The sequence below is a fragment of the Electrona antarctica genome (genome assembly GCF_951216825.1).
Source record: "Electrona antarctica genome assembly, chromosome: 21".
Lineage (NCBI taxonomy): Eukaryota > Metazoa > Chordata > Actinopteri > Myctophiformes > Myctophidae > Electrona > Electrona antarctica.
Genome location: NC_136802.1, coordinates 818892 through 838712, shown reverse-complemented (window position 1 = coordinate 838712; position 19821 = coordinate 818892). Strand labels below are relative to the sequence as shown.

The 19821-nt window shown below is 45.3% G+C and overlaps 1 protein-coding gene across 1 annotated transcript in view; it reads left to right on the top strand.

Annotated features, from left to right (window-relative positions):
* vamp3 (vesicle-associated membrane protein 3 (cellubrevin)) overlaps positions 1–19469 on the top strand; it is a 20562-nt gene extending 1093 nt beyond the window's left edge. Inside the window, exons 2-5 of the mRNA XM_079491100.1 lie at positions 12610–12691; positions 13478–13636; positions 17531–17582; positions 19438–19469. Coding sequence (XP_079347226.1) covers positions 12610–12691; positions 13478–13636; positions 17531–17582; positions 19438–19454 — 310 coding nt within the window. The 3' untranslated portion in view covers positions 19455–19469. The remainder of the gene's footprint in view (positions 1–12609; positions 12692–13477; positions 13637–17530; positions 17583–19437) is intronic.
* Positions 19470–19821: the final 352 nt, after the last annotated feature.

Below are 19821 nucleotides of genomic sequence, written 5' to 3'. Positions count from 1 at the left end.
CCAGGAAATTACATCTGGCCACAAAAGATCACAGGATCTATTGAATGTGACAAACTGACATTGAGCCTATACACACAGTATAATCCTTCCCCCAGTAGGCTACCTTCACATTCAGTACATCCTGTGATAATGACACATAGAAATGTCCAACATATTTTGATTGTACACAAATGGGACCTTTTTCCCTTCCTTTTAAAAATGTTGTCTCATATTGTTATTTATATCAGTGGCTCCCAAACGTTTTCATGTCAAGGACCCCCAAATTGACACTAATTAGCCCCGCGGACCCCCATTAGAAAATATATGCCAGGGACCCCCATAAGAGAAGATTTTTACGGCTCTAGCAGTGATTCTCAACCCGTTTAATTTCAAGGACCCCCAGTTTGACATGCATTAGTCTACGGACCCCCCATTTAATGGCATTTCTGTCTCTGGAACAACATATTTTCAGATGGGGGTCGGCGACCAAATACAGATAATTCTTGGCAGGTCCTTGACATGAAATATTGAGAACCTGTCATATCACAGTACAGCACAGCACAGCACAGCACAGCACAGCACAGCACAGCACAGCACAGTACAGTACAGTACAGTACAGCACAGCACAGCACAGTACAGCACAGCACAGTACAGTACAGTACATATACATAAATCTGTCATATCACAGTACAGTACAGCACAGTACAGTACAGTACAGTACAGTACAGTACAGTACAGTACAGTACAGTACAGTACAGTACAGTACATATACATAAATCTGTCATATCACAGTACAGTACAGCACAGTACAGTACAGTACAGTACAGTACAGTACATATACATAAATCTGTCATATCACAGTACAGTACAGCACAGTACAGTACAGTACAGTACAGTACAGTACAGTACAGTACATATACATAAATCTGTCATATCACAGTACAGTACAGCACAGTACAGTACAGTACAGTACAGTACAGTACATATACATAAATCTGTCATATCACAGTACAGTACAGCACAGTACAGTACAGCACAGTACAGTACAGTACAGTACAGTACAGTACAGTACAGTACAGTACAGTACAGTACAGTACAGTACAGTACAGTACAGTACATATACATAAATCTGTCATATCACAGTACAGTACAGCACAGTACAGCACAGTACAGTACAGTACAGTACAGTACAGTACAGTACAGTACAGTACAGTACAGTACAGTACAGTACATATACATAAATCTGTCATATCACAGCACAGTACAGTACAGTACAGCACAGTACAGTACAGTACAGTACAGTACAGTACAGTACAGTACATATACATAAATCTGTCATATCACAGTACAGTACAGCACAGCACAGCACAGCACAGTACAGCACAGTACAGTACAGTACAGTACAGTACAGTACAGTACAGTACATATACATAAATCTGTCATATCACAGTACAGTACAGCACAGCACAGCACAGTACAGTACAGTACAGTACAGTACAGTACAGCACAGTACAGTAAATCATAAATCTGTCACATTACAGTTCATATGTAAATCTACCCTACAGATACTGAATGTCAGGAAGAAAACGTGAGACAATTTCCATTTCCATTCCAGGACAGACGGACAATTAACTTTAGTTTATCCCATTTTGACCTGAGATCAGATTCTATAAATGTCTTCTACATCCTGACAGTTTTCTGAAAAAGCTATGTTTCTATGTCAGTCGTTCTTCGATTTTTCAAAAATAGCAGACCTACAAGCTCATAGCGCGCCACTCGGTGGCGCGCTATGAGCTTGTAGATCTGCTATTTTTCAAGAGCTAAAGCATAACATTCCCGCCCAGAATGTGTTATACCTGACGTTTAACCACTTGAAACCCACCATCCCTATTCTCATTCACCAAGAAGAACAGATCTACAAGCTCACAACGCGTCACAGCGTGGCGCGTTGTAGGCTTTGTAGATCTGCTGTTTTGGGGTGAAGAGATTTGGTCTAGAATAGATTGAAAAAGAATGCAGCTCCAGTCCGTTTGAGTGACTACGTTTTAGAGTTTGTATTTCCTAAGTTTTAAGAAAGCGTTCTCTAGTTAACAAACAGAAAGCGTTCTCTAGTTAACAAACTGGTATTGTTTTTTAACTCTCTCGAGCGTAAGATGTCGGCGTAGATTTAATTGGTAAAACTTGTAGATTTATTTGGTAAAACTTGTAGATTTATTTGGTCACTCAGGAGTGAATGGCATGCTTATGAAAGTGATGACATCAGACACAGAGACCTTAACCCATTTAGGCCTGAAAACCCTATGTTTCTGTATCAGTGGTTCTCAATATTTCATGTCAAGGACCCCCAAAAATATCTGTATTTGGCCGCTGACCCCCATCTGAACATATGTTGTTCCAGGAACCCCCAGAAGCAAAGATTTGAGTTAAAAACGTTAACTCTGTAACAATATATATTCAAAGATTTGCGACACATTTTCACGATTTTTCAAAAATAGCAGAACTACAAGCTCGTAGCTAAAGCATAACATAATGCTTAAAACACCAAAAGGGGTTCCTGCCCAGAATGGGTTAAGATAAGGTCATTTCATGTCACACACAACAAGGAACAACCAGTAATGGTTGATGAATGAAATGTTATAATGACATTATATTTTCCCCGTGACTTCACTTGAATCAACTCAGCATAGCTGTAGTTAGCAGGACTTATAGGCACTTCTAATGCCTCTGGGAAGAGAAGAGCTGTAGTTAGCAGGACTTATAGGCACTTCTAATGTCTCTGGGAAGAGAAGAGCTGTAGTTAGCAGGACTTATAGGCACTTCTAATGTCTCTGGGAGGAGAAGAGCTGTAGTTAGCAGGACTTCTAGGCACTTCTAATGTCTCTGGGAAGAGAAGAGCTGTAGTTAGCAGGACTTATAGGCACTTCTAATGTCTCTGGGAAGAGAAGAGCTGTAGTTAGCAGGACTTATAGGCACTTCTAATGTCTCTGGGAAGCGAAGAGCTGTAGTTAGCAGGACTTATAGGCACTTCTAATGTCTCTGGGAAGAGAAGAGCTGTAGTTAGCAGGACTTATAGGCACTTCTAATGTCTCTGGGAAGAGAAGAGCTGTAGTTAGCAGGACTTATAGGCACTTCTAATGTCTCTGGGAAGCGAAGAGCTGTAGTTAGCAGGACTTATAGGCACTTCTAATGTCTCTGGGAAGAGAAGAGCTGTAGTTAGCAGGACTTATAGGCACTTCTAATGTCTCTGGGAAGAGAAGAGCTGTAGTTAGCAGGACTTATAGGCACTTCTAATGTCTGGGAAGAGAAGAGCTGTAGTTAGCAGGACTTATAGGCACTTCTAATGCCTCTGGGAAGAGAAGAGCTGTAGTTAGCAGGACTTATAGGCACTTCTAATGTCTCTGGGAAGAGAAGAGCTGTAGTTAGCAGGACTTATAGGCACTTCTAATGTCTCTGGGAGGGGAAGAGCTGTAGTTAGCAGGACTTCTAGGCACTTCTAATGTCTCTGGGAAGAGAAGAGCTGTAGTTAGCAGGACTTATAGGCACTTCTAATGTCTCTGGGAAGAGAAGAGCTGTAGTTAGCAGGACTTATAGGCACTTCTAATGTCTCTGGGAAGCGAAGAGCTGTAGTTAGCAGGACTTATAGGCACTTCTAATGTCTCTGGGAAGAGAAGAGCTGTAGTTAGCAGGACTTATAGGCACTTCTAATGTCTCTGGGAAGAGAAGAGCTGTAGTTAGCAGGACTTATAGGCACTTCTAATGTCTCTGGGAAGCGAAGAGCTGTAGTTAGCAGGACTTATAGGCACTTCTAATGTCTCTGGGAAGAGAAGAGCTGTAGTTAGCAGGACTTATAGGCACTTCTAATGTCTCTGGGAAGAGAAGAGCTGTAGTTAGCAGGACTTATAGGCACTTCTAATGTCTGGGAAGAGAAGAGCTGTAGTTAGCAGGACTTATAGGCACTTCTAATGTCTGGGAAGAGAAGAGCTGTAGTTAGCAGGACTTCTAGGCACTTCTAATGTCTGGGAAGAGAAGAGCTGTAGTTAGCAGGACTTCTAGGCACTTCTAATGTCTGGGAAGAGAAGAGCTGTAGTTAGCAGGACTTATAGGCACTTCTAATGTCTCTGGGAAGAGAAGAGCCACCCATCGACTGATCTAATCCTAATGTACACCAAGATGGGCCATATGCTAATTTGTAGGGCCATATGCTAATCAGATGGGGATGAAGGCATTTGTAGAATCGGCCATCAAGTCTTAAAAATGCGTTAACTTTGAGAGTGGGCAAAATGGAACCAAATGGACCCGTAAGCCATTTGCATGGACCCCTAGTGGGGCCCCAGCCCCGACGTTGAGAAACAGCGTGGCTATGATGATCAAAGCCGTGAGACACAGTAGCTGCTATGATCCAGACTCCCAGCTTCACAGACCCTCTGAAGGCCCTCTGGCTTCACAGACCCTCTGAAGGCCCTCTGGCTTCACAGACCCTCTGAAGGCCCTCTGGCTTCACAGACCCTCTGAAGACCCTCTGGCTTCACAGACCCTCTGAAGGCCCTCTGGCTTCACAGACCCTCTGAAGGCCCTCTGGCTTCACAGACCCTCTGAAGGCCCTCTGGCTTCACAGACCCTCTGAAGGCCCTCTGGCTTCACAGACCCTCTGAAGGCCCTCTGGCTTCACAGACCCTCTGAAGGCCCTCTGGCTTCACAGACCCTCTGAAGGCCCTCTGGCTTCACAGACCCTCTGAAGGCCCTCTGGCTTCACAGACCCTCTGAAGGCCCTCTGGCTTCACAGACCCTCTGAAGGCCCTCTGGCTTCACAGACCCTCTGAAGGCCCTCTGGCTTAACATGAATTGCTTGATAAACGTCTTGTTGAAGACAGACTGTATCCAATCAGAGAACAGGGAAGGTTTAAAGGACATTTTGCAGGCATTCCACTTTAGATTTGCTTAATCGCTTTACTGTGGGTTTCTAATCTGAGCCTCACTAGGGAATGATCTAGAAATAATAATGGATGATTTTAATTTTCTCTCTCTAAGCTCTCTTTCTCTGTAAGAGCAGAGTTGGGCCAACCCTAGCTCTGGTCCATAGCTCTAATGCGTTGCATTTAGAGCTATGGACCAGAGTTAGGCCTACCCTAGCTCTGGTCCATAGCTCTAATGCGTTGCATTTAGAGCTATGGACCAGAGTTAGGCCTACCCGAGCACCAAGGAAGAGGCTTTGTTCTCAGCTGCAACAGGAATTAACATGGACTGTAACCTATTCAGGGCGGGAACCCCTTTTGGTGTTTAAAAAGCATTGTTATACTTTTTGTTGTTGGAAAAATAGCAGATCTACAAGCTCATAGCGTGGCACGTGAGCACGTAGATCTGCTATTTTTTTTTTAAATATCGTGAAAATGAAGGCGCACATCTTTGAATACCGGTATTTATTCTATCAAAGGACATTTTTAACTCATATCTTTGCTTCTGGGGGGGGGGGGGGGGGGTCCCTGGTACTACATATGTTCAGAAGGGGGTCCGTGCCCACATACATATCATTCTGGGGGTCCCTGACATGAAATAGTTTCAAAATAGAGAACCACTCACTGACAGTATACAGTAGAATTATAGTTTTTTTCCCTGAAAACTGTCATGATTTATGAAGACATTGTAGGATCAGTTCTTGGGTCAAAATGGGTTATCCCATTCTGGGCGGGAACCCCTTTTGTTGTTTTAAGCATTATATTATACTTTAGCTATTGAAAAATAGCAGATCTACAACTTGTAGATCTGCTATTTTGTAAAAATCGTGAAAATGTAGTGCAAATCTTTGAATATATATTCTTGCCAACGTTTTTAACTCAAATCTTTGCTTCATGGGGGGTTCCTGGAACAACATATTTTCAGATGGGGGTCGGCGGCCAAATACAGATAATCTTGGGGCTCCTTGACATGAAAAAGGTTGAGAACCACTGATATAGTAGAAACATGGGTTTTTCAGAAAACTATCAGGATTTAGAAGACATTTGTAGAATCGTCTAACATTGTGTTTATTGTCATGATTTGTCACGACAAGAGTTGTCTTTGTCCGCGGCGTATAAACGTCTTTAAATAAATACTTTTTGAAAAGTCTACGAGGAAAATGAACAGGGAATAATTTTCCGGGTCTCTCGAGGGGGCGGGACTGCGACACTCTATAGGGCTTAACCCATGTTGGGCGGGAACCCCTTTTGGTGTTAGCATTATGTTATGCTTTAGCTATTGAAAAATAGCAGATCTACAAGCTCGTAGCGCGCCACCGAGTGGCGCGCTACGAGCTTGTAGGTCTGCTATTTTTGAAAAATCGACTGACATAGAAACATAGCTTTTTCAGAAAACTGTCAGGATGTAGAAGACATTTTTAGAATCTGATCTCAGGTCAAAATGGGTTAAATGTAGCTGGGGAAGCCCTCGCCTGGAGGACCCCCCTCCCTCCTCAGGACCCCTGGAGTGTCCCCCCCCCCCCCCCCCCCCCGGTCACACCTTAAGAACCTTAAACGTGTCAGAGTATTGATAAACATGGAAGAGTCTCTACGGAGCAGCAGGAGGCTGACTGAGACAATGGAGGGAAGTCTGCTCTTTGTGACCAGCATCCTCCACACACACACACACACACACACACACACACACACACACACACACACACACACACACACACACACACACACACACACACACACACACACACACACACACACACACACACACACACACACAACTCAACTTCAATGACAAAAGAACACATTCTGTTGAAATGCTTATTGATGCAACCGCTGTTGCCATGTTTGTCCTCCTATTATAGGTAACTTTGGGCTTCCTTTTCCTGTAAGCTTGCTCGTAAATATTAGTTGGGTTTTTTTGGGGCTTGTTTCTAAATGTGTAGTTTAGGCTTGCTTCCAAATTGAGTAATTCTATATTAAACCAGTGGTTCATGTCATGGACCCCCAAATGAATATGCATTTGTCCATAAACCCCCTCTAGAAAGGTTTTGCTGTACCGTGGAGCTCTGTACCAGATTTTTTGGTGTTAGAATGTCATATTCCACATTTTATTTCAGTGCCACATTTTTTTATTACAATCTCTTTGAAAATAGCCAATCTACAAGCTCACACCACGTCGCAATGCAACGCGCTGTGAGCTTGTAGATCGGCTATTTTCAAATAGCCAGTTGTAACAATCCCAATGTCGCTTCTTTTGGGCTTGTTTTTCCTAGACCTGGATGCTTATTTCTCTCACAGAATCTGGCATCACTGAATAACCCCCCACACCCAATAAGGCCATAGGACCCCCCCCCCCCCCCCCCCCCCCCTGCCCCCCCACCCCCTCCATATGAAGCAGAAAGTCTAGGAGGCAGGACACAGTGTTTTAGTCGACGTCACCTCCGGTCAATCTGTGACCTGTTTGTTGAGACTAGAGCTGTGACTGATTCCTAGAGTTAGGGTTGAAATTAAACTAAAATACCACCTCGCAAGTACTGCTGCTCCAACACGGAATACTACAGGATCCTAGCACTCAGGTAATGAATTTAACCCATTTTGGGCGGGAACCCCTTTTGGTGTTTATAGCATTATGTTATACTTTAGCTATTCAAAATAGCAGATCTAACTTGTAGGTCTGCTATTTTTGAAAAATCGTGAAAATGTGCCTCGAACCTTTGAATATATTCTTTCAGAGTTTCAATTTTTAACTAAAATCTTTGCTTCTGGGGGGTCCCTGGGACAACATGTTTTCAGATGGTGGTCGCGGCCAAATAATTTTGAGGGTCCTTTACATGAAATAGTTTGAGAACCACTGACATAGAAACATAGGGTTTTAACCCTGTGAGAACCACTGACATAGAAACATAGGGTTTTAACCCTGTGAGAACCACTGACATAGAAACATAGGGTTTTAACCCTGTGAGAACCACTGACATAGAAACATAGGGTTTTAACCCTGTGAGAACCACTGCCATAGAAACATAGGGTTTTAACCCTGTGAGAACCACTGACATAGAAACATAGGGTTTTAACCCTGTGAGAACCACTGACATAGAAACATAGGGTGTTCAGAAAACTGTATCCTAGCACTGAGGTAATTTCGTTTTCGCTTATACATAATTCTATTTTAGTTTTGTTTTTAATCATTTTGATTGATTTTTACTTACTTGAACTTTACACAAATCTTCTCTTCTGGGCCTGCCTAGGGTCAAATAATGCATATAATTTCGGGGGTCCTTTTCAATGGAGCGAAAACAGTTTGAGAATTACTGAATTAGAATTATAATGCAGGCTCTCAAAAGATGGCAGGTCAGCATTGAGCCCCTAAACACTGTAGCAGCCGATGGCTAGTTGTAATGGAGGTGGTGAATTCATTCATTCACTGTATGCCTTGAGCAGCCGATGGCTAGTTGTAATGGAGGTGGTGAATTCATTCATTCACTGTATGATGAGCAGCCGATGGCTAGTTGTAATGGAGGTGGTGAATTCATTCATTCACTGTAGCCTATGCCTTGAGCAGCCGATGGCTAGTTGTAATGGAGGTGGTGAATTCATTCATTCACTGTATGCCTTGAGCAGCCGATGGCTAGTTGTAATGGAGGTGGTGAATTCATTCATTCACTGTATGCCTTGAGCAGCCGATGGCTAGTTGTAATGGAGGTGGTGAATTCATTCATTCACTGTATGATGAGCAGCCGATGGCTAGTTGTAATGGAGGTGGTGAATTCATTCATTCACTGTATGATGAGCAGCCGATGGCTAGTTGTAATGGAGGTGAATTCATTCATTCATTCATTCATTCCATGTAGAAACCAGTCGTTCCCAAACTTTTTCATGTCAAGGACCCCCAAATTGGGTGTAAATAGCAGGCCTATGACGCGTTGTTGTGAAATGTGAGCTTGTAGATCTTCCATTTTCCAGCATGCTGTGACACCAACGACTAGTCTAAACCAAAAACTGTCTAAACTAAGTACTGCACCGGCTTTAGTTATAATAACCATTTCTTATTCTGTTTTCTACATTAATATAACCACATTATAACCATATAAAATGAAATGGGAGTTAAATGCTGCAATTTGTAAAAATGGCAAAATATGACTCCTAATGTGGTTGAAGTGGGACTCATAAAATGTCCCTGGGACTCATTACATTGAAAACCTATTTATATCACTAATACTGGTACTGATAAAAAGGTCTGAAAAAGTCTATTCTCTCCAGGCTGGGAACTTTGGGAAGCATCTCAGGTCTTCTCTCTAAAATGCACTTTGTTCCATGTTAACCCCATTCTGGGCGGGAACCCCTTTTGGTGTTAGCATTATGTTATGCTTTAGCTATTGAAAAATAGCAGATCTACAAGCTCATAACGAGTGCCACGCTATGAACTTGTAGGTCTGCTATTTTTTAAAAATCGAAGATTTAGGTACATTACTTCATAAAGTAATGTACCGGACAGAGTCACTTCTTCTTCTACGGCGTTTCCAGGTTGTCCCTGCTGCGCCGAGCCACTTGGATGCATTTTATTTCATGACAAAAACAGTGCATTTTAGAGAAGCTGTGGAGCTGAGACTCTGCCCAGCCTGGAGAATAGATCCTTTTAGAGAGAAGCTGTGGAGCTGAGACTCTGCCCAGCCTGGAGAATAGATCATCTTAGAGAGAAGCTGTGGAGCTGAGACGCTGCCCAGCCTGGAGAATAGATCCTTTTAGAGAGAAGCTGTGGAGCTGAGACTCTGCCCAGCCTGGAGAATAGATCCTTTTAGAGAGAAGCTGTGGAGCTGAGACTCTGCCCAGCCTGGAGAATAGATCATCTTAGAGAGAAGCTGTGGAGCTGAGACTCTGCCCAGCCTGGAGAATAGATCATCTTAGAGAGAAGCTGTGGAGCTGAGACTCTGCCCAGCCTGGAGAATAGATCATCTTAGAGAGAAGCTGTGGAGCTGAGACTCTGCCCAGCCTAGAGAATAGATCATTTTAGAGAGAAGCTGTGGAGCTGAGACTCTGCCCAGCCTAGAGAATAGATCATTTTAGAGAGAAGCTGTGGAGCTGAGACGCTGCCCAGCCTGGAGAATAGATCCTTTTAGAGAGAAGCTGTGGAGCTGAGACTCTGCCCAGCCTAGAGAATAGATCCTTTTAGAGAGAAGCTGTGGAGCTGAGACTCTGCCCAGCCTGGAGAATAGATCCTTTTAGAGAGAAGCTGTGGAGCTGAGACTCTGCCCAGCCTGGAGAATAGACTTCCACCAACACTAAACAGTCTTCGTTTCGGTGATTAGCACAAGTTGGACCGCTCGAACAGCAGCCGAACTTTTACCCTGTGTGTAGCAGAGGTGTTCCTGTCAGGGCGTTAGTGAGACTCTCTAATAATACTAGCCTCACTAATACTTTGCCTGCAGTGTCTGTGTGGTGTTTGACAGGTTTGGCAACCTGTTAAAAAAATAACACAATAATTCATGTCGTCAACAAATACAAAACACTATTGGCCCTGTTATCGTCCATGCTAAAAACCACTTATCCCCATTTTTTACTATTTTGAAAAACATTTTTGAATAGTTCAAATAGCCGATCTATAAGCTCACAATGTGGAGATATAGATTGGCTAGTTGAACTATTAGTAAAAAAAAAAAAAAGTCAAAGAAGTTTAAGGATTAGGAAGTGAAAACAGTGACCTTTCTATGGGACTGCATTTCAATTAAATTATTATTTATTCACTAGTGGTTCTTTACAAGGAGGAATCTTAGTTTGACTACAGTTTTCTGCCCCTCTCTCTGTGTGTGTGTGTGTGTGTGTGTGTGTGTGTGTGTGTGTGTGTGTGTGTGTGTGTGTGTGTGTGTGTGTGTGTGTGTGTGTGTGTGTGTGTGTGTGTGTGTGTGTTCTGACTGAGTCAACACAGCTCTAAGTACACACTGAACTACAAAGAAGTATTCACTCTTTTTCACACAGCATGAACACACACACACACACACAGTCACACACTGGTGTCATCCAAATCCTCCCCACCTGAAGGAGACGGGTGCAGAGACACCTTGTGACCAGCAGGTGTCAGTGACGCTACAGAGAAAGTGCTGTTTCAGAGTTGTAGTGTGGTTGTAGCTCGCGGACCCCCATTTGAAAAGAGATGGATTATTAAGAATCAAACATTTAGTACAGTGGTTCTCAAAGTGGGGTCCGGGGACCCCCAGGGGTCCTTGAGGGACTTCCAGGGAGTCCCCAGAGAACCAAAATGGATCCTTATTGGACTGTTACTCAGAGAGTGTACAAATGTAACCAAATGGACCCGCTAGGGTCAAATTTAACTCTCATTGATTTTACAATATAAATTGGGGGTCCCAGAGATAGAAATGCCATTAAATGGGGGGTCCGTAGCCTAATGCATGTCAAACTGGGGGTCCTTGGAATTAAAATGGTTTAGAATCACTGCTAGAGCCGTAAAAATCCATCTCTTTTCAAATGGGGGTCCGCGGGCTAATAAATGTCAATTTGGGGGTCCTTGATGGAAAGTTTTGAGAACCACTGATTTAACATATCTCTGCTGACTTGAACTTTTTTTTTTCAAAGTTGGTGGTGTTGACTTTATACAAACAATGTGAGATACTTGAACTAATACTGTGTACTGATGTTATGTCACTTTTTGATCATTTACCTGTTCTGGACGGGAACCCCTTTTTTGGTGTTTATAGCATTATGTTATACTTCATCTATTGAAAAATAGCAGATCTACAAGCTCATAGCACGGCACTCAGGTTCCAACATGTCTCTCCTCTCCCCTCCAGGTCCTCTCCACCCCTCCAGAAGGCTCTAACATGTCTCTCCTCTCCCCTCCAGGTCCGCTCCACTCCCAGAAGGCTCTAACATGTCTCTCCTCACCCCTCCAGGTCCTCTCCACCCCTCCAGAAGGATCCAACATGTCTCTCCTCTCCCCTCCAGGTCCGCTCCACTCCCAGAAGGCTCTAACATGTCTCTCCTCACCCCTCCAGGTCCTCTCCACCCCTCCAGAAGGATCCAACATGTCTCTCCTCACCCCTCCAGGTCCTCTCCACCCCTCCAGAAGGATCCAACATGTCTCTCCTCACCCCTCCAGGTCCTCTCCACCCCTCCAGAAGGATCCAACATGTCTCTCCTCTCCCCTCCAGGTCTGCTCCACCCCTCCAGAAGGATCCAACATGTCTCTCCTCTCCCCTCCAGGTCCTCTCCACCCCTCCAGAAGGATCCAACATGTCTCTCCTCACCCCTCCAGGTCCGCTCCACCCCTCCAGAAGGATCCAACATGTCTCTCCTCTCCCCTCCAGGTCTGCTCCACCCCTCCAGAAGGCTCCAACATGTCTCTCCTCTCCCCTCCAGGTCCTCTCCACCCCTCCAGAAGGATCCAACATGTCTCTCCTCACCCCTCCAGGTCCGCTCCACCCCTCCAGAAGGCTCTAACATGTCTCTCCTCTCCCCTCCAGGTCCGCTCCACTCCCAGAAGGCTCTAACATGTCTCTCCTCACCCCTCCAGGTCCTCTCCACCCCTCCAGAAGGATCCAACATGTCTCTCCTCTCCCCTCCAGGTCCGCTCCACTCCACTCCCAGAAGGATCCAACATGTCTCTCCTCACCCCTCCAGGTCCTCTCCACCCCTCCAGAAGGCTCTAACATGTCTCTCCTCTCCCCTCCAGGTCCGCTCCACTCCCAGAAGGATCCAACATGGCCCCAGGAGGTAACAAGCGTCTGCAGCAGACCCAGGCCCAGGTGGACGAGGTAAGAAACCTTCTGACCGTGGGGGGGGGTCCAGGCGCATCATGCCACATAGAGGCTCTGGCCTGACAGGGCGTCAAGCTTGTAGGTCTGCTATTTTTCAATAGCTGTCTCTTGGTGCCACAGTGTAGAATGTAGATCTTGTAGATCTACAAGCTGTAAACCTGTGTCTTGGCCCCAGCGTAGATCTTGTAGATCTACAAGCTGTAAACCTGTCTCTTGGCCCCAGCGTAGATCTTGTAGATCTACAAGCTGTAGAGAGTGAGAGAGCAGGGTTTGTGGATCAGTAGAACACAGGGGTTAAGTTTCCTCCGGTCTCATCTTGTCTTTCTTTATTTCTGTCTTTCTTTATTTCTGTCTTTCTTTCTCTCTCATCTTGGGATATATCCAGTAATTTAACCCATTCTGGGCGGGAACCCCTTTTGGTGTTAGCATTATGTTATGCTTTAGCTATTGAAAAATAGCAGATCTACAAGCTCATAGCGCTGCACCGAGTGGCACGCTAGCTGATTGTAGATCAGCAATCTTCGGCTTTAGGCTTAAATTGTCGTACTCAAATGTTGATGTCCTATTGTATTGTACTACAAACCTGTGTGCGTGTGTGTGTGTGTGTGCGTGTGTGTGTGTGTGTGCGTGTGTGTGTGTGTGTGTGCGTGCCCCTGTGTGCATGCGTGCCCCTGTGTGTGTGTGTGTGTGTGTGTGTGTGTGTGTGTGTGTGTGTGCGTGCGTGCGTGCGTGTGTGTGCGTGCCCCTGCCCCTGTGTGCATGCGTGCCCCTGTGTGTGTGTAGGTGGTGGACATCATGCGTGTCAACGTGGACAAGGTCCTAGAGAGAGACCAGAAGCTGTCAGAGTTAGACGACAGAGCCGACGCCCTCCAGGCCGGAGCCTCTCAGTTTGAGACCAGCGCTGCCAAGCTGAAGAGGAAGTACTGGTGGAAGAACTGCAAGGTGAGCGCACGCACGCACACACACACACACAGAGACACGCACGCACGCACGCACGCACACACACACACACACACACAGAGAGAGAGATGTGCATGGCATGCTCTCTAGGGCTTTCTACAGCTACCACCAGCCGCAATTTGCAACTCTAGATTTTTACCAGCATCTTCGGAGAAGTGCTGGTCAGTATTCGCATGGGAAACTTGCAACACTGGTAGTCGACGGTAGATCAACTTGCAACACTGGTAGTCGACGGTAGATCAACTTGCAACACTGGTAGTCGACGGTAGATCAACTTGCAACACTGGTAGTCCCCGGTAGATCAACTTGCAACACTGGTAGTCGACGGTAGATCAACTTGCAACACTGGTAGTCGACGGTAGATCAACTTGCAACACTGGTAGTCGACGGTAGATCAACTTGCAACACTGGTAGTCCCCGGTAGATCAACTTGCAACACTGGTAGTCGACGGTAGATCAACTTGCAACACTGGTAGTCGACGGTAGATCAACTTGCAACACTGGTAGTCCCCGGTAGATCAACTTGCAACACTGGTAGTCGACGGTAGATCAACTTGCAACACTGGTAGTCCCCGGTAGATCAACTTGCAACACTGGTAGTCGACGGTAGATCAACTTGCAACACTGGTAGTCGACGGTAGATCAACTTGCAACACTGGTAGTCGACGGTAGATCAACTTGCAACACTGGTAGTCCCCGGTAGATCAACTTGCAACACTGGTAGTCGACGGTAGATCAACTTGCAACACTGGTAGTCGACAGTAGATCAACTTGCAACACTGGTAGTCCCTGGTAGATCAACTTGCAACACTGGTAGTCCCCGGTAGATCAACTTGCAACACTGGTAGTCGACGGTAGATCAACTTGCAACACTGGTAGTCGACGGTAGATCAACTTGCAACACTGGTAGTCGACGGTAGATCAACTTGCAACACTGGTAGTCCCCGGTAGATCAACTTGCAACACTGGTAGTCCCTGGTAGATCAACTTGCAACACTGGTAGTCCCCGGTAGATCAACTTGCAACACTGGTAGTCGACGGTAGATCAACTTGCAACACTGGTAGTCGACGGTAGATCAACTTGCAACACTGGTAGTCCCCGGTAGATCAACTTGCAACACTGGTAGTCGACGGTAGATCAACTTGCAACACTGGTAGTCGACAGTAGATCAACTTGCAACACTGGTAGTCCCTGGTAGATCAACTTGCAACACTGGTAGTCCCCGGTAGATCAACTTGCAACACTGGTAGTCGACGGTAGATCAACTTGCAACACTGGTAGTCGACAGTAGATCAACTTGCAACACTGGTAGTCCCTGGTAGATCAACTTGCAACACTGGTAGTCCCCGGTAGATCAACTTGCAACACTGGTAGTCGACGGTAGATCAACTTGCAACACTGGTAGTCGACGGTAGATCAACTTGCAACACTGGTAGTCGACGGTAGATCAACTTGCAACACTGGTAGTCCCCGACTCCCCGGTAGATCAACTTGCAACACTGGTAGTCCCCGACTCCCCGGTAGATCAACTTGCAACACTGGTAGTCCCCGACTCCCCGGTAGATCAACTTGCAACACTGGTAGTCCCCGACTCCCCGGTAGATCAACTTGCAACACTGGTAGTCCCCGGTAGATCAACTTGCAACACTGGTAGTCGACGGTAGATCAACTTGCAACACTGGTAGTCGACGGTAGATCAACTTGCAACACTGGTAGTCGACGGTAGATCAACTTGCAACACTGGTAGTCCCCGGTAGATCAACTTGCAACACTGGTAGTCGACGGTAGATCAACTTGCAACACTGGTAGTCCCCGGTAGATCAACTTGCAACACTGGTAGTCGACGGTAGATCAACTTGCAACACTGGTAGTCCCCGGTAGATCAACTTGCAACACTGGTAGTCCCTGGTAGATCAACTTGCAACACTGGTAGTCCCCGGTAGATCAACTTGCAACACTGGTAGTCCCTGGTAGATCAACTTGCAACACTGGTAGTCCCCGGTAGATCAACTTGCAACACTGGTAGTCGACGGTAGATCAACTTGCAACACTGGTAGTCGACGGTAGATCAACTTGCAACACTGGTAGTCGACGGTAGATCAACTTGCAACACTGGTAGTCGACGGTAGATCAACTTGCAACACTGGTAGTCGACGGTAGATCAACTTGCAACACTGGTAGTCCCCGGTAGATCAACTTGCAACACTGGTAGTCCCCGGTAGATCAACTTGCAACACTGGTAGTCGACGGTAGATCAACTTGCAACACTGGTAGTCGACGGTAGATCAACTTGCAACACTGGTAGTCGACGGTAGATCAACTTGCAACACTGGTAGTCGACGGTAGATCAACTTGCAACACTGGTAGTCCCCGGTAGATCAACTTGCAACACTGGTAGTCCCCGACTCCCCGGTAGATCAACTTGCAACACTGGTAGTCCCCGACTCCCCGGTAGATCAACTTGCAACACTGGTAGTCCCCGACTCCCCGGTAGATCAACTTGCAACACTGGTAGTCCCCGACTCCCCGGTAGATCAACTTGCAACACTGGTAGTCCCCGGTAGATCAACTTGCAACACTGGTAGTCGACGGTAGATCAACTTGCAACACTGGTAGTCGACGGTAGATCAACTTGCAACACTGGTAGTCGACGGTAGATCAACTTGCAACACTGGTAGTCCCCGGTAGATCAACTTGCAACACTGGTAGTCCCCGGTAGATCAACTTGCAACACTGGTAGTCCCCGGTAGATCAACTTGCAACACTGGTAGTCGACGGTAGATCAACTTGCAACACTGGTAGTCGACGGTAGATCATTCTGCTGCTGAGTGTTGCCAAGTCTGCATATTTCCAGCCTAACGTGGATTCATTCACAGTTGCTTGCCTGGTTTGGTTTTTGGAGGCTGGTTAGCTTATTTCTGGCACGACAGTTGGCAACACTGGCAACCATACTGCCGAGTACTTCTGATTGCTGATTGGCTGCTTTGGCTGCCTTTCTCTCAGTCAGTTCATTCTGAGTCAAACTTCCGCGATCATGGGACATGGATGGGAATGTGCAGTCAAAATCGCCAAAGCGAACTCTATAATCTCAATACTTAGACACAAACCAACTATTTACGAGGAACAATATTGATGGAACTAAGAGATTCGCTGAGTTAGCTATATTTTATATACAGACATTTAGAAGGAATACGCAAAATCGCTATGCAACATTTCCTCCTCCCTTTTTCGCGAGGCGGAATGTTTGAAGGCACACACACACACACACACACACACACACACACACACACACACACACTGGGGTAGCAGTGTCATGACGTTCTTACCTAAATGTGTGTGCAGTGCATGCACTCAAACTTTATTATTGATCATGCGTGACATGAAACCAACTATTTACGAGGAACAATATTGATGGAACTAAGAGATTCGCTGAGTTAGCTATATTTTATATACAGACATTTACAGTTAAATGTGTGTGCAGTGCATGCACTCAAACTTTATTATTGATCATGCGCGCAGCGCGACATCATGAAAGCATTTGTAGGTCAGACAGGCAATACTATAGGCCCACATGTATATATAAAGTAAACCAACCTAGATTCCTAGCATTTCTTCATTACATCTTGTGTAGGCCTACTTGTGCGTACATATTTTTGCTCTGGATGGGTGGCGGGTGCGTTCCTGTGGGTCAGTACAGTCACAGTACATAGAGGGTAGGCTACAGTAGAGGGACCCCCACACGGTAACTCCCTCATTTCTCAACCATTTCGGACGCGGGGCGGCTCGCTGGAATCGGGCCGGCACCCTGGGTGCCTTCCTGTGGGTCTGGAACTCATTTGGTAACTTCATTGTGTTTCTGTGTGTGTCCTCTGTAGATGTGGGCCATCCTGATAGCTGTGATCGTCATCATCCTGATCATCATCATTAGTAAGTAACCAATCAGGACTAGGGGGTTGTCCTGATCTGAAATCGGGGCCAATCGATCACGTCATTTTCAAACGATCGGAATCACATCGGGAGCCAAAAATCGTGATCGGGGACATCCCTATTGTTCCCTATTGTCAACGTTATATCCATATCATGTGCCGTAAGCCACCATTATGTGTTTATCATTAAATAGAACGCTGTTTAGCCCATTCTGGGCGGGAACCCCTTTTGGTGTTTTCAGTATCATGCTATACTTTAGCTGTTGAATAGCAGATCTACAAGCTCGTAGCGCGGCACCGAGTGCCGCGCTACGAGCTTGTAGGTCTGCTATTTTTGAAATATCGTGAGAATATCGTGGAGCAAATCGTTGAATGTATATTCTTTCAGAGCGAACGTTTTTAACTCAAATCCTTGCTTCTTGGAGGGGTCCCTGGAACTACATGTTTTCAGATGGGGGTCGGCGGCCGATTACATATAATTTTTGGGGTCCTTGACATGAAATAGTTTGAGAACCACTGGTTTAGAAACATAGGGTTTTTCAGAAAATTGTCATGATTTAGCCCATTTTGACCTGAGATCAGATTCTAAAAATGTCTTCTACATCCTGACAGTTTTCTGAAAAAGCTGTATCTATGTCAGTGGTTCTTTGATTTTTCAAAAATAGCAGATCTAAGCTTGTAGATCTGCTATTTTAATAGCCGATTTTAACATGTTTTAAAACCTTTCCTTTTTCTCTGTCGTTTCTCCTGGGCCTGTTTTTCGTAGACCTGGACGCTTATTTCTCGTGCAAAATCTGGCACCATTGCCCCCCGCTTCCTCTCCGCCAAAGATTCGCTCTCCTCGAGTTTCCACGCGCGTGAAAATTCCTGGAAATATGTTGACGATTTTGATTGAAACGAGGTGATATATTTGTTCAGAAATGTGTGGGAACCCTGTCATTAACGGCATTTTGACCTGAAATCAAATTCTAAAAATGTCTTCTACATCCTGACAGTTTTCTGAAAAAGCCATGTTTCTTCGATTTTTCAAAAATAGCAGACCTACAAGCTCGTAGCGCGCCAAGCGCTACGAGCTTGTAGGTCTGCTATTTTTCAATAGCTAAAGCATAACATTATGCTAACACCAAAAGGGGTTCCCGCCCAAAATGGGTTAAACTAAACTCGGCAACAAAAGTTCTGAAACTTAACTTTGGTTCATTATTTCTCCACTTTAATAAAACCAATTGATATTGTATTTGATATCATTTTAATCGTTGATTAGTCACCTTTACAATGAGGTACAGAGTGTACCGATCGGGTGTTTGTGGAATGAGCAACACGGCTAAACGTGTGGGTAGCGCCTCCAAAGAATGAGCAACACGGCTAAACGTGTGGGTAGCGCCTCCAAAGAATGTGCCAAAATGTCAAGTGGTTGGTATTCAACCCTGGCTTTGAGTTGCTTAGTGGAGTGGATGATTGCACTGTCTCTCCCACAGTAATGAGGAAAACAACACATACTTTTACACTTTATTAATTTTACACTCTGTTCAATTAATGTTACAAATTACAATTGACTGAAAAGGTTTGGGCTGAAGCCGAAGGTTATTATGACCACCATATTAATGTTTAGAAGGTTATTATGACCACCATATTATTATGACCACCATATTAATGTTTAGAAGGTTATTATGACCACCATATTAATGTTTAGAATAATTATCATAGTCAGAGATGAGGGAAACAAAACCCGGTTTTCAACGATGCTGTTTCTTAAATTTCGATAATAACGGAAATAAAAACATTAGGCGTTTACATCAGACAGAGGAATATAATACGTTATATGCCTTCGACTAATTGTTGTTTCTCTTCCTTTCCAGTCTGGAGCCAGTCATAAAGGAGAGGGGGGGTGGTGTGGGGGGGGGGGAGGGGGGTGGTGGGGGGGGTGGAGGAGCGATTTGATGAAGACGAGGAGGAAGAGGAGGACGAGGAGGAGGAGGAGGAGGGAGTCCAGTGCAGAATGGATGAAGATCAACATAGTTTGTGCCTTAATTTATACTCGGCCGGCCGCGAGCTCTCGCTCGCGCTCCTGGGACTCGAAAACGGGCCCGATCCATAAGCTCCATAAGGCGGTCATACAGTTTAAGTGTAAATGGTGGAACTCTTAGTGCCTAAAATAACTGAGCTCCACAAAAACCTTCTCTGTCTTCATTCCTGGTCCTAAAGTGTGTGTGTGTGTGTGCGTGCGCATGTGTATTGTGTAT